General features: G+C 29.7%; 1 protein-coding gene across 1 annotated transcript; it reads right to left on the bottom strand.

Annotated features, from left to right (window-relative positions):
- Positions 1-276: 276 nt before the first annotated feature.
- LOC125870253 (protein ETHYLENE INSENSITIVE 3-like) lies at positions 277-4,312 on the bottom strand. Its single transcript, XM_049550644.1, has 2 exons — positions 4,229-4,312; positions 277-2,664 (listed from the first exon to the last, which is right to left on the bottom strand). Exon 2 carries the CDS (start codon positions 2,624-2,626, stop codon positions 782-784), a length of 1,845 nt encoding a protein of 614 aa, XP_049406601.1. The 5' UTR covers positions 2,627-2,664; positions 4,229-4,312; the 3' UTR covers positions 277-781.
- Between the last annotated feature and the right edge of the window lie 11,456 nt (positions 4,313-15,768).

The following is a 15,768-nucleotide window of genomic DNA, read 5'->3' as shown; positions in this document are numbered from 1 at the left end:
ACATTTGAGTAAAATAGTCAAGGTAAGTACCAACACTTACAGCAAATATATGTCAAAAAGTTCAACAATAGAAGTACTAGTGAGCCAAACTTTAAACAGAGGGGAATGCAATACTTTTCTCAAGTACGCAAGTAAATATGACCTTTTCCCCCCTTTAAAAGTGTTGGCTATTAGTTTGCTCGCACCTCAACTACTTCATCAAGTATATAAGATCATAACATTTTATAAGATCATCAAAACTACACTGAAAACAGATAATATGGAGAAAAGAGGACATACCAAAATAGATCACAAACATTTTATTGTCATGCGATAGCCCATATAGGATGCTAACAACATATCACACAGCTTTGGCCAACACATATATATATTACACAACCACCATGACAAACAGTACTATAACATTTAACAAAAAGACCTGCAGCTGCACCTGCAGGTAATTTGTAACATTTTCAGAACCAGATATAGGAACAAAAGCGTTGAAATATCTCTGAACCAACGATTAACTATGGGATAAAGCTAAAACCTATATAGAGTTATAGACATATATGAAAATAAACTGTCTGCTAAACCTTATTTAAAAACATCTATAAGTTCCTTCTAACCAGCAGCATGACATCTCTTACTACTCCCTTGTAATAACGCCATGCACGATCCTCCAACCTCTACATCTACATGGTAACAGTAAAACCAAACTGAGAACTATAGGCAATTGAAATCCACCTGATCAAAGGCAGATTGTGATATCCACTGCTTGATGTTCATTGGAGTAATCACACTGCTAGTACCAAACCGATGTGTCTTGCTTTGTCATGTCTTCATGTGAAATCCCAGAAAGACATTCAGAGAGATCTGTGGATTGCAAATTGAATGGAGATCCAAACATGAAATTGAAATCATCATTAGAGCCTGCATTGAATGGTGAAGTTAAAACCTTGCTCTGATCAAACCGATCTCCCTGCACAAACATGGAGTTGTTAGCAGAAATGTTGGTGTCCCCGAAGATGCTTCCCTCCAACACATTCCCTTGGCTTTGTAGGTAATTGTTCTGTTGAATGCTAGGTTGTTGAAGAGGCTGCTCTTTGGACATCACAACGTTCCCCGCCATTGAGCTTTTGTTTCCTTGAACATTACTTTCATAGAATGACATAAGCTCATTGATCACCCTCTGCCCATCTGCAGGAACCCCAAGTCCAGATGTATCAAAGGAGGGTGGAGCTGGGTTGACCGGAAGCGAAGCCTGCTTTGGCTGAGCATACTGTTGAGGGAAGACAACTGGCTTGACTTCCTCCACGTGAAAGTTTGGAACTCCAAATTGGGAGGTATTTCTGAAAAGGCAAGTTAACTGATGATTGTCTCTGCTGGATCTGTCTGGAAAACCATTGCGAAGCTCACTATGAGGACATTGAAGACACTCACAAGTATATATCTTCGGATCCATCAGAAAAGTCAAGTCATCAGCCGGCTTCCTCTTGCGAGTGAAATCTAAGTTGGCAAAAATGTCACCCTTCATTGGCTGAGACTGTTGTAGCAGAGGCAGCTTCTCCTTGAACATCTCAACATTGACATTCAGCAAACTGAGATGGTTTGGCTTTTGCTCTTGAATATCAAAGATAGGGTCATCAATAGCACCTTCAACATCATACTCACTGCTGTCATTCATAGTGAAGGTTCCACTACCGCCACCTGAGGACAAAGGTGGACAGCGATCAGGATAAAGTTCACGAGCCAAAACTTCCTCCTGATTGATGATGGCAAGCCAAGTTGCACTTTCCTTCGCTGTCATCTTGTCCTGCAAGCACTTCGATTGCCTTACCAGCTTGCGAATCTTAGCAATATCAGGGGAGATGTGCTTGATCACCGCTGTGAGGACACCAACCTTCCAAGCCTTCTTCAGATCATGAGGCTTCTTATAAGGTGGAGGACCTTGATCATTTGGCAGTCCCAATTGAGGCCACCAATCCTCCTGTCCATTTGGCCACCATGGAGGTGAAACACCTTTTTCCAATGGAAATCGCCTCTGAGGAGGATCACAATGTTGCATTAAAGCTGACAGTAAAGAGCCAAGGGTGGTATCTTGAAGCTCCTGCAGAGTGTGAGGAGTAGGACCAATCGGATTAGAACCCTCATTCTTGCCAGGGATGGCATTGTCAGCTTGGTACTTTGCTATGGCAGCAGGTCCGTTGCGATCAAACCTCACTTTATCCTTCCACCACTCCCTGAGATTATCCGATGCCCCAGTCACTGGTTTGCCTTTCTCCGGGATAATTCCATAAACAAAACCCTGAGCTTTACATACTTCCATCATCTTCAACATATACTTCAAGATCCCATCTTGTGCCCTGGACATCTTCTTCCTCCTAGCTTGCTCCTGAGACTGGCGTTGTTTGACAGCATCAACACCTTCCTTACCCTTACTCATTTCTTTCAGCCTTTTCAGCTTCATCTTGTCCCTCCACATCCTCTTCTCCAGCTCATCCACATCGATCTCCTCATCACTATCGTCATCATCCATCATCGGCTCCGGCTCAATCAGTGGAACAGCAGCTACTGTTTCCGCCTCCTTCAGCGGAGCAGGGAAGAAATCAAGATCACCACAAAACCCAATTTCTTCAAACATCATCATCTTGGCAGCCAAATTTTGGTTTGAAAAAAAGCAGCAACCTTCAAAAAACAAAATAATATTAACAACTATCCTCAAAATCCACAAGTTACTCTATCCTCTTCACATAAATTTGGAGATAGGACAAAATATATAGTAGTTGGTCAATTAGATGATGACCTTCCCTTCTGCAAATACAAGTATATGAAAAATAAGAAAACTAAATTGATTACATCTAGCAACAACCAAAAGCTATATCAATCCAAACAAGTAAGCATATCTAGTCAAGATAATTAGTGGCCATAAAGAAAGTGAAGCATCATTATCAGAAGCACCTATATAAATATGTAGAACTTATATCACCAAAAAAAACAAAAAACAAAAAGTGATAAGACATGTGAAGATCACAACAAACACATGGACATGGAGCTCAACTAAAAGCTAGGAGAAAAAAGTAGCCCTTTTGGCAGAAAGTTAGTACTGACATCCGTGATATAAACACTTCCATCAAAAGAAGCCTAGATTTGTACACAACAGTTAAAAAACCAAAGATCATCTTGGGGGAAAAAAGGGATCTTTACTTCATTTTACAAGAACTCATTTCTAGCAAAATTTGACAAATTTCTAGATCTGAAATATCAAAAATTGCTACAGCCCCACAACCAAAAATCACAAATACAAAATAGAACAAGAGAGAGAGGAGGGTGAGGGTTTGCGGGTAGGGGTGGGGGTGGAGGGTTCTTCAAAACCTTGTAACTGTCTCTCCCAACTATCTGGTGCCAGAGAACTGGAGATGCCATCTATCACTTGATGTGAAAAGAAATACAAAATTCAACTAAAACAATCTACAATAAACCAGAAAAATACAATCTTGAAACAAAACTCCAATTTTTATGCTGAATCACAACAGAGAAAGCTATCCGGTAAAACCAAGATCAAAAATGAAGTCAAATAACAGAAAAATCCAATCTTGTATCAAAACCTCCAATTTTTATGCTGAAACACAAGGCAAAAACACAACAGAAAAAGCTATCCAGTAAAACCAAGATCAAAAAATGAAGTCAAATAACAGAAAAATCAAATCTTTGAAAAAAAGCTCCAATTTTTATACAGAAACACAGAGAAAAACACATCAGAGAAAGCTATTCCAGTAAAACCAACATCAAAAATCAAGTCAAAAAACAAAAAAAAAATCCATTTTTATACAGAAACACAAGGCATAAACACAACAGAGAAAGCTATTCCAGTAAAACCAAGAACAAAAATCAAGTCAAATAACAGAAAAAATCCAATCTTGAAACAAAAGCTCCAAGTTATATGCTGAAACACAACAGAGAAAGCTATTCCAGTAAAACCAAGATCAAAAATGAACTCAAAAAACAAGAAAAAAAACCAATTTTTATACTGAAACACAAGGCATAACACAACAGATAAATCTATCCAGTAAAACCAAGATAAAAAACTAAACTCAAGTAACAGAAAAATCAAATCTTTAAACAAAAGCTCTATTTTTTATACAGATAAATCTATCCAGTAAAACCAAGATCAAAAAATCAAGAAATCCAAAATGTATCTACATCAAAATCTAATCTTTACAAAGTAAAAAGGCAAGAAAAAGAAGAATACCTCAAAGGGGTTTCTTCTTTTTGCTTCCAAAATTTTGTTCAAGAATTGACCCTTCAGAATATAGAAGGTAGAGAGAGAAGACGAGAGAACAAAGGGAATACTTTTTTATTACATGGATATAAATACTAGTATTTGTTGTGTGGGCTTTGGCGGTGGTGTAATAATATACTATTAGGGATAGATGTCAAAATCTTTTCTTTGTTAGCCAATCCAAAAAATGAACTTATTTCCTTACTTTCTTGATCTATTGCTTTCATGAATTTTCTTTATTGAGAATGAAAATCATTATATATGGATACGATCGAGTGGTAAATTTTTTTAATTTTGAATTCGGAATGTGAATATGAGTTATCTTTGTTAGTAAGTATTTCATTTTTTAAATCAATTAGGATTTACTTATTTAGGAGAAGAACATTTCAACTTACGTATATTAATCCTGAAATTTTATTTTTTTTTAACGTCGGTGATAAAAATATATGTAAATATTTTATATGATTGAGTGTAGCATTTTGCGAAGTTTTAGGGGTCGTTTGGTAGAGTGTATAAGAATAATGTTAAATATGATGTATTAGTAATGCATGCATTAGTAATGCAAGCATTAATAATGCTTGCATTAGTTATGCTTGCATTATTTCTTATACATTGTTTGGTTTGATGTATTGGAAATAGCAAGTCTTGTATAAAGACTATTAAAAAAATATTTGTTTACAAAAATACCTCCACATTCTTTTACAAAAATAAAAAAATAAAAATAAAAAAAAAAAAAATAATAATAATAATAATAATAATAATAAAATAATAATAATATAATAATAATAATTATTATTATAATAATTATTATAATAATAATTAATTATTATTATTATTATTATTATTAGAGGGTAGTTTTGTCATTAGTTAATCTAATGCATGTATTAAAACCATTGCATTGCTAATACCTAGAAATCCATGGTATTAGCAATACATATTTTAATACACAATAGAGTGTATAACTAATGCAAGCATTAGTTATACATAGGTTGGAAAAGAGTATCAAACAAGGTACTAGTAATACACAGTGTTAATGTATGCGTTATTTTTCCTAATACACTCTACCAAACGACCCCTTAATGTATTTGGACATGCGTTAGAGAGAAAAATTTCAGGAGTCGTGTCAAAAATAATATGTAGAGACGCTCTTTCTTTCTGCACGAGATTCAAGAATTTTTCTTGTTGAGAACACAGGTAAGCTATTGAGAATTCTCCTATGAATCAAATAAAATTTACCGACAAAGAAAAGACATTTGGCAAAGGATATATTTGGTTCACTAGAGAATCTGACAATTGTTTCCGTTTTGCTTTTTCTTTTTCTTTCTGCTTCATTATTCGTGGCTTCTTCCTTAATATTGATTTTATCGTAAGAAATAGTGTGAGGAATTCATTGATTCTCAACATGAACATAATTTGAGCTTTTGAGAGCGGAATTTCCAAAAAGAATGTGTTTTTTTCATAAGGGTGTCCTTAAAGATTTTATATAGCTACTTTTAGGACTTTGTATAGTTTAAATTATGTACTTTGAATAACAGATCACGTCTATTGTTTAAGGAAATAATATATTTTGTGGTTTGAGATTAAAATATATGTAATTTTTTTATATGATTATGTGTAGTATTTTGCTATGTACTACTATTTTGGACAGGACTTATGTAGTCGCGCCAAAAATTTTTTTGCTACATATCACTATTTCGGAACTGAAGTTGGTCGCGCCAAAAGTAGTTTGTCTTTATTGAGAGGAGAGGACCTGTGAAAGCATAAATATTCAAAAAAAAAATAATTCGCGCCATAGGTAGTTATTTGTTTGTAAAATTATTATTTTTTACACGACCCCAAAAAAATTTCTTAGTAAGATTATAACAGTTTTGAGAGAAAATGGTCTATGAAAGGGTATATATTCCTCATAAGGATATTTTAGCACTTTGCTATGCATATTTTATATGATTACGTGCAACGTATCACTATTTCAGGAGAACTCTAGCAGTTGATCCAAAAGTATATTGCTACATATCACTATTTCGGAAAGAATTTCAGCATTCGCGCCAAAAGTAGTTTGTCTTTGAGAGGAGAGGACCTACGAAGGGATAAATATTCATGAAAAATTTCAACGATCGCGCCAAAAGTAGTTATTTATTCGTAAAAATATTTTTTATTGAGAATATAACAGTTTTGAGAGGAAAGGATCTATGAAAGATATATATTTCTCATATAAGTATATATAGTACTTTGCTATGCATATTTTATAGAGATAAGTGTCAAAAACATACTTAAACTATCACATTTTATTGAGTTTCATACCTAAACTATCACTTATTAGTTTGAGAAACATACTTCTCTATTTTACTACACTCTCTCTTTTATTTTAAAAAAAAATTGTCACATCACACTCCGGACAAAAAAAATTATTTTGATAAAAATTAAATAAATTAATAGTACTAGTTAAAGTTAAAGATTAAAGTATTGTTATCCCAAAAAAATTATAAATAAAATATAAAATATTTTTCATATCCCATTCCACCACCCCCTCCCNCCCCCCCCCCCTCCCCTCCCCACTTTTTTACTTTTAAAATTTCCTTTTATAAAAAAGGTTTTGAAAAATTCTTATTTCACCTCCTTACCCAACCACCCCAACCCCCAAATAATAACTTAGATAATATTTCAATTTTTTTTAAAAAAAAATTCTACCCAACCTCACTTAACCCTCTGCTTCCAATTTTTTTCTCGCGTATATATATGTGTGTGTTTTTAGAAAAGTATATTTTACTTGTTGCAAGACTTTTTTTAAAATAAATTTTAAAATTCTGTTATATTTGGTACCTAAGTAGAAAAAAATATATGTTCCTAAAAATATATGAACATATCTAACACAAAATAAGAAATTATAAAAAAAAAAAAAAAAAAAAAAAAGGAATGGAGGGTTAGATGGGGTGGGATAGAATTTTATTGTTTTTAAAAAAATAAAAATAATATCAAAATTTTTACGGAAGGAGTGGGGGAGGGGTGAATTTTTTATTTTATAAAAAAAATAAAAAAAAAATACAAGGACGGGGGGATTGTCTGGGAGGTGGGGTTGTATGGGGGGAGGACGTAGTGGGGTGGAGTGGAGTGAGAAAAATATTTTAAATTTTATTTTTATAAAAAAGTAATTTCTTTTTTATGGTAATACTTTAATCTTTAACTTTTAACTAATATTAATAGTTAATTTAATTTTTGTCAACGTGTGAAATGCCATGTGACAAGAATTTTTCAAATAAAAGAGAGTGTATTACACACATCACTGAGGTGTGTTTCTCAAACTAATAAGTGATTGTTTAAGTATAAAACTCACACTCAATAGTTTAGGTATGAAACTCAAAAAAAATGGGATAGTTTAGATGTGTTTTTGACACTTATCTCTATTTTATATGATTACGTGTAGCATTTTGCTACGTATCACTATTTCGGAAAGGACTTCAGCGATCGCCATAAGTAATTTGTTTTTTAGAGGAGAGGACCTACAATAGGACAAATATTTGTGCCCAATGTAGTTATTTATTTGTATTTTTTTTCTTTTTATAAAAGATCCAAAACAAATTTTTATTGAGAATATAACAGTTTTGAGAGAAATGATCTACGAAGGGTATATATTTTTCATAAGGATATATGTTAACATTTCATATGGTCACATTCAGTTCTTTATTAAGCTTAAATAGTATATTTTGAGTAACTCGTACTAAAATTAACGAGAAGAATATTACGAATGACATATATTGATCATGAAAAAAAAAAATTATGTGTACGAAAAAAATTTATGTGCAAATCTTAAAAGATTGTGTAGTATTTGTAAGTTTTTAAGCATATTTTAACACATTTCAGCATTTTGTGAAAAAAAATAGAAATTGCATCAAAATTAATATGTGAAGACACTCTCTTTATGCAAGAGATCCAAGAATGGGAGTTTTCAAGAGGGGTATTTACAAAAGGGTATGTATTATTCATAACGGTATATGTAAATATATATTTCATATAGTTACTTTTAGTACTTTGTATTATTTATATTGTGTATTTTGAATAACGAATCACATATATTATTTCTGAAAATTATATATTTTGATGTTTGAGATAAAAATATATGCAAATATTTTATATGATTACGTATAATATTTTGCTATGTATAACTATTTTGGAAGAACTTTAGCGGTCATGTCAAAAGTGATTTGTCTTTCGGAGAAGAGAATCTAACAAAGGGTAAATATTTAGCAAAAAACTTCAGCTACCTTTTTTTCTTCGAGGGATGGGATTGGGTGTATAATAACATTTTTTTAGGATGTTCGGAAAGAACTCCTTGTTCAATTAAGGAGAAAATATTGGAAGCTCATGGATTTGAGTTTCTCTCCTTTCGAATTCGGGGTTGGGCCATTCCCTTTGATTCGCGCACCGAAAATGAGCTACAGACCGAAATTATCTAGTAAAGAAATCGGGGTTAGCGGTTGACTGAACCACCCTTCACCCGACGGAGGAGGTTAAAACTGATTCACAGCTACGTCATCCACAAACAGATACCCAAAGTCTAAGGTGACCTTTGCCAAAACAAGACCCACGATAACTTCACCAATATGGAACGATCGCATTAAAAATAGTTATTTGATCGTAAATTCTTATATATATATATATATTTATATTTCTTATTAAGAATATAGCAATTTTGAGAGGAAAGGATCTACGAAAGATTATATATTTTTCATAAGGATATATATTAATATTCCATATGGTCAAATATTTTTTCCAAATACTATGGCAAAACACATGGTGAAATTTCACCCAATTTTTCGTCCAAAAATATTTGAAAATCTATGATCAAACACTAGCTAAAACTAATGTCGGATTCTTCTATGAATGAAATGAAATTTATCGGGGAAAAAAAGGACTTATCACTGATTATTGATTCATAAGAAAATTCGATAATAGTTTTAATTTTACTTTTTTTTTTCTTTCTGCTTCATTTTTCATGGCTTCTTCCTCATATAGTTATACTTTTAGTATTTTGTGTAGTTTAAATTGTGTATTTTAAATAACGGATCACATTTATTGTTAATGGAGATAGTATATTCCGATGTTTGAGATAAAAATAAATGTAAATATTTTATATATGGCATCAAAAATAGTTTGTCTTTGAGAAGAGAGGCTTTATGGAAGAGAAAATATTCATAAAAAATACCAACAGTGCCAAAAGTAGTTAATTGATGGTAAAAATATTTTTGTCAAATTAATCGAGATGCGCGAAAATTGATCTGAACACTCTGGTCATTAAAAAGATATATAATTCTCATAAATATATATGCTAATATTCCACATGGTCACATTTAGAGCCCGTTTGAACTGGCTTAGAAAAAATAGCTTTTAAGTTAAAAATAAAAAATTAAACTGAAATGACTTTTAAGTTAAAAAATAAAAAGTAGAGGAACCTACTTTTGACTTTTAACTTATTTTAAGTTATTTTTAACTTTATCAAACGATTTCTAACTTATTTTAAGTTATTTTTATTTTTATCAAACACTTCCCGAAGACATTCATGAATATATATTTGTTTATGTCTGAGAAAAAAATATTTGTACGAATCTTAAATGATTATGTGCATTATTTGTAAGTTTCTGGTGTATTTTTGACACCTTTCAATACTTGAAGAATTTTTTTAAGAATATCGTTACTTTTAGTACTTTGTGTAGTTTTTTTACTTCTTCTTTTTTCTTTTCTTTTCATTTTTTTTTCTTTTCCTTTTTCATTTTTTTCATTCCTTTGATCATTTTTTTCTTTGTGTAGTTTAAATTATATATTTTAAATAACGGATCACAACTATTATTCATGTAAATAATATATTTTGATGTTTGAGATAAAAATATATGTAAATATTTTATATGATTACGTGTAGTATTTTATTACATATCACTATGTGGAAAAGAAAATTAGTTATTTAATTGTAATTTTTTTTTTATATAAACAAGACCCAAAACAATTTCTTATTGAAAATATAGCAGTTTTGAGAAGAAAGAATCTACGAAAGGGTATATATTTCTCATAAAGATATAGGTTACTCCCTCCATTTCATATTAAGTTAATTTTTGAGGTGTTTCACACCCTTTAAGAAAAGTAGATTAAAACATAAATTGAACCTAGTTTTCATTTTTACCCTTATTAATTATTGTCAAATTTATGATTAAAATAACTAAATATTAATTAATCACTAATTCCAATACTAACTAATGAAGGGTAAAATTGGAAGAACACTCTAAAAGTAGTCTTGAAAACTGAATAATTAAGTTAATTTGAAAAATGAAAAAGCCTCAAAAATTAACTTAATATGGAATGGAGGGAGTACTATATATTCACATTAGTACTTTATTAAGCTTAAATAGTGTATTTGTAACTCGTACGAAAATTTAGGAGAAAAACATTATGGATCCCAAAGGAATTTCATATGATCAACTTTGGTAATTTGTTTAATTTTAGTGTATTGAGCAACTATAGTAGGGACTAGGGAGACTTAAGGAATTATATAATTGACGATAAAAATAATCTTAGAAATGTATAAATAATTTATAAAATTATGTTTAGTATTTTGCTAAATTTTTATGTATTTCAACATGTATCAATATTACGAGATAAACTTCAAGAATTACACCAAAAATAGTATATTTGATCGTGAAGACAACCTTTTTATAATGAACAAGATAAAAATATATAGTTAAGTTTCATATTTTGCTTAGTATATATTTACCAAATATCTAGTACTTAAATTATATACTTAGTTGGATAGGAACATAAAAGGTGAAATAATAAATATTGTAGCATAGAATAAGAAAAGGAATAAATTATTCAACTATGTTATATGGGAACTCATTAATGAAGATATCTCTTCATTAATAACGTTAATTAAAGAGAGAAAAAAAAAAGAAATAAAGAGGTAGATACATTTGATGAGTGTATTTAATAAAGAAGTTAATGTTCTGAATTAGGAAATTAATTAGTGATAAATTACTGACGTCAGTGATTACATCTTTTTATTTTTTATTCAATATCCGATTTTTTAGATTTCACTTGAGAGATTTTATCGAAAATATTATCATTATCGTATCTAATATTCAATTTTCGTATCAAAGTTTAATAATCTGAAATGCTTTTTAACAAAAAAAATTATACGAAAGACTTTACTTTCAAAAGCTTCTAATTAAGAATAAATGAATCATATTTATCTCATCAAAATTGTATCGATATTATCAATGATTAGTATTTTAGAAAATCGAACAAATTAGTATGATTAATGCATGATTTTCTCGATGAGTATGTCAAAATCTTACCTGACAAATAAAAGATTTTAAAGAGATAATATTAGCTGATTATGATGAATTGGTTAACCTTTTTATTTCTATTCGGGAAAAGATAGAATTATCTCCTAGATTATGATCGAATTTTAGAGATATATCGTAACTAAATTAAGGTCCTTTTACCCACCCCCACCCCCACCCCCGAACTCATTTTTTGGTAATTTTGTACACCTTTTGGCTTACGTGGTACACTCTGTGACTCCACGCAGTTGAAGCGCGCGGAAGATAGCTACCAGGTAAGTCAAAAAGGTGTACAAAATTACAAAAAATGGGTTCTGGGGGGTAATAGGACATTAGTTTAGTTAATGTGTGTCTCTGGAATTTCGGTCATAGTCTAGGGAGGTAGGTGTATCTTATCCCTTTCTATTTTATCATTAATCAAGATAAAACAATACTCTCTCCGTCTCTAATTACTTGTCCACATTTTTTTTAGTTGTCCCTAATTACTTGTTCATTTTGACAAATCAAGAAAGGACACTTTTTTTTTATCTATTATACCCTCAATTACTTACTTTGAAAAAGGTAGAACTTCTTGAAAATTTTAAGTTTTTTAATTCATCCACTTCATAGTTACTAATAAGGGTAAAATGATAAACTCACTATATTAATTATTATTTTCTTAATAAAAATGCTAATTCAAAAGTGAACAAGTAATTAGGGACAGAGGAAATACTTTTAATGGTGTTGACATGACATAAAATTAAAAAATGAAATTAAAAAAAATTGAGATCTAAATAAATTACAAATATTTGTATGAATATATATATATATATATATATAAATCAAATTTCTTGGGGTGTGGCATACCTCTTTAAAAAAATTAGTTGATGATATTAATTACAGGACAAAATGTCAATATTATCATTTTGTTTCTTTCCAAAAAAAAAAAAACAATAAAATTGAAACTAGAAATAATTGAAAAAAAAAACATTAAAGAGATAGATAATTTTAGAAAAAAAATTGTATACATCCTTACACTTTAATTTTATTTGTTTTTTGGATCATAAAAAAATACGTTAGAAACTAATTTATTTTGGATTAGAAAGATATCATAAAATTCAGAAGTAATATAAGTTGAGGTAAATAAGGTAAACTTTATCTAGCATAAGGATGAAATTTTGCCTTGAGAGCCCATCAAAGGATGTGGTGCAATGAATGAAGTTGTTTTTTTTCTTAATTAGAGGTCTCAGGTTCAAGCATGGGTATGAAAAAGTCTTTGGCAAGGAGCACTTTCCTCCAAATGGAGCATTATGTAACGCGAAGTTGAATATAATCAAGCTCTAATATAGGTATCAGATATCGAATGAAGAACAAAAATGGAAATTTTGCCTTCAGAGGAGGCGTAGGGGGGGGGGGATAAGTGACCCATGACCTTTCATTTCAAGTTCAAGTGGGAATGCGTTAGGCGGCGCAAATTCAAATATAATCGAGCTCCAATGATACGAGCCACCAAATAAAGGAAAAAATGAAAATCTTGGGGGTGACGACCTTGCCTTCAAGTTCAAGTGGGAATCCATTGAAGTTAGAGCCGTCAATATGGGCTAGGCCCGTTGGACTGGCCTGGCCTAGCCCGTGATTTGATAGGGCTGAGCTACCATTTTTGGAGCCCATTTAAAAAAAGAGCTTTTTAGCCGATCTGAATAAGGCGGTCGATTTGTGGGGATTGGAAAATATGGATAGGGCTAGCTCGTGGACCAAATAAAAATAAAATAGAGTATTAAAAATAACAAGAGTCTAAACTCAAAATCTATTTAAAGTTTGAAATATTACAATTTAAATACAAATTATGTTTATAAATATATACTACATAAAATAAAAATTTCCTAAAATTTCTAGGGAATCACTACATAGATCGTAGCCTGTGGAATATTGTCATCATTTTAGTGTTTTATTATGATCATTAGAAAACAATTAGGTTAATAATTCTATTTAGTTATTTATGTTTTTACTTGAAATCAAACTTAATAAATATTAGAGAAATATTATAAAGATAACTTTATTTGTGGATTTGCTTAACAAATAGTAACACTAACACCATGTAATATTGTCTTGTCAATATTTATAATATTTTTAAATTATAATTTAATTTAAAAAATTATAAAAATTATAATTTTAAGAAAAAAAGGTTGGTCCAGCAAAGTTCGTAGCCCACACACTTGTGGCACGGACCAATCATTTTCTGGCCCATATAAAAAATAAGCTAACCCAACTTGATCCATCAAATTTCAAAACATGTATGAATTAGCCTGATTAAAATGGACCGACTCATATTTACAGCTCTAATTGAAGTGTTTGAATGGGGGAAAGACAAAGGGACATCATTTTTTGTAGTTTTCTTGTGATCTTGACACTATCTTTTGGAATTTATCTTTGGGGTATTTGTCTTTTTAGTCCTGATTTTTGGGTAATTGGTCAATGCCGATAAGCTTCATCTATATTATTGTTACAATAATATTTAGAGTTAATATTACTTAAATATGACTTGGTATTTGTATATTTCTGTTATATTTTAAAATTAAATATTTATATCCATTATACTATGAAAATCTAACACTTTTAGTATCTTAATGTATAATTCTTGCAAGCAAATTACAATTATAAATAAAAAGTTTTTGATGTAATTTAAAGATATTTTAAGTGGAAGGATAAATTAATTAATTATTTTATTAAAACATATTTTAAATAATAAACTATTATAATTAATAACAATTTAAATAACTTACATATTTAAACTTTAAAAGTGTAGGAAATTTGTTACTAATAATCAATATAATCTAATTCAGTCATTTGTATTCATTTCTTATTTATAAGTTTCAAAAGGGCGTGTTTAAAAAAAAATCTTTATTTTGTGAATTAATCAAATTCTTGAATAAATATATTTTAGAGTTTAATCGTTATTTAAAATTTCATAAGAATACATTAAAAAAATTTAATTTATAATTTTGATTCGTTTTTTAAAATAATTATATTTTAATATACTTAGTTATGAATATACCTCATAGAGGTGAAGGTATAGAATTTTTATAATATAGAGGGTATTAATATTCGATTTTAAGGTGGGTGGGTGGTAACGAAAGAAAATCATATTATCGTTATAAGATATTTATTTGTAAAACACTTTAACTCATTTTAAACGTCTCACGTAATTAAAATTTCACTAATAGGGTAATAGGGTAAATAATGAAAGAGTTGAAGAAGAAAAAAAGTCTTTTTTTCGTAACATACATTTTTATTTATTTTTTAAAAAAAACTTTCTTTTTTGGGTAAATGCCTTGCAAGATAGAAAAGGAAAATTGCATTTATGGCTAGAGGCTAAGAGTGGAATTAGGAAAGAGAATTAGTGTATAGGATCAAAATAGGTCAGGGAAATCTTGTGGGATTTTTTAAAAAAAAATTCCTAGTTTCCGTCTGTTTTATATTAGTTGTTATTACTATTAAAAAAGTAAATCAAAGTTAGAATTAATTAATATTTTTATTTTGATTCATAATTTTTAAAAAGTAAATGAATTGCCTAAATTAAAATAATAATAATAAATTAGTTAAAAAAATACTTTTAATTTATAATTTTTTAAAGAACATGAAAAAAAGTTGACAACTAAATATAAGACAGTATGAATTGAGAGAATCGAATGTTTTACCAAATTTGGAAAATTCCTTCCAAACAATAATCAATATAGGATTTGAGATATTTCTTAAATAGAGTGGCAACTCATATCAGGTAAAGTTTAATTGGTTAATGAGATTTGAAAATTTTTAAGACACTAATTATATGTATATTTTAGGCGGTATAAATATAAATTAATTAATTTTTACTATTTTAAGTAAAATTATTCAACAAATAGAGGATAATACATGAGAAATATGGATAATCATGAAAAATATCTCTATTAGTTAAGACACTAATTATATGTATATTTTAGGCTCTTTTTTTTTAAAAAAAAGAGAGAGTTAAAATGCTCTTAAATCATGCATAATTGAAAAAAAAAATGTCATCCATTAATAGTTAGGTAAAAGAATGCATTATCATCAATATTTTGATCCAAAAATATTTCTATTGGCATCTTTGAGTCAAAAACATTTTTTTCCTAATAAACATAAAAAGAAAATTAACTAGATACTTATTAATGTGTTTTTTCAAAACTATTA

The sequence above is a fragment of the Solanum stenotomum genome, chromosome 1 (genome assembly GCF_019186545.1).
Source record: "Solanum stenotomum isolate F172 chromosome 1, ASM1918654v1, whole genome shotgun sequence".
NCBI classification, from domain to species: Eukaryota; Viridiplantae; Streptophyta; class Magnoliopsida; order Solanales; family Solanaceae; genus Solanum; species Solanum stenotomum.
This window is presented reverse-complemented; position numbering and strand designations above follow the sequence as displayed.

Coding starts and splice junctions, on each gene's coding strand:
- LOC125870253 (XM_049550644.1), bottom strand. CDS start 2,626: ATGATGATGTTTGAAGAAATTGGGTTTTGTGGTGATCTTGATTTCTTC.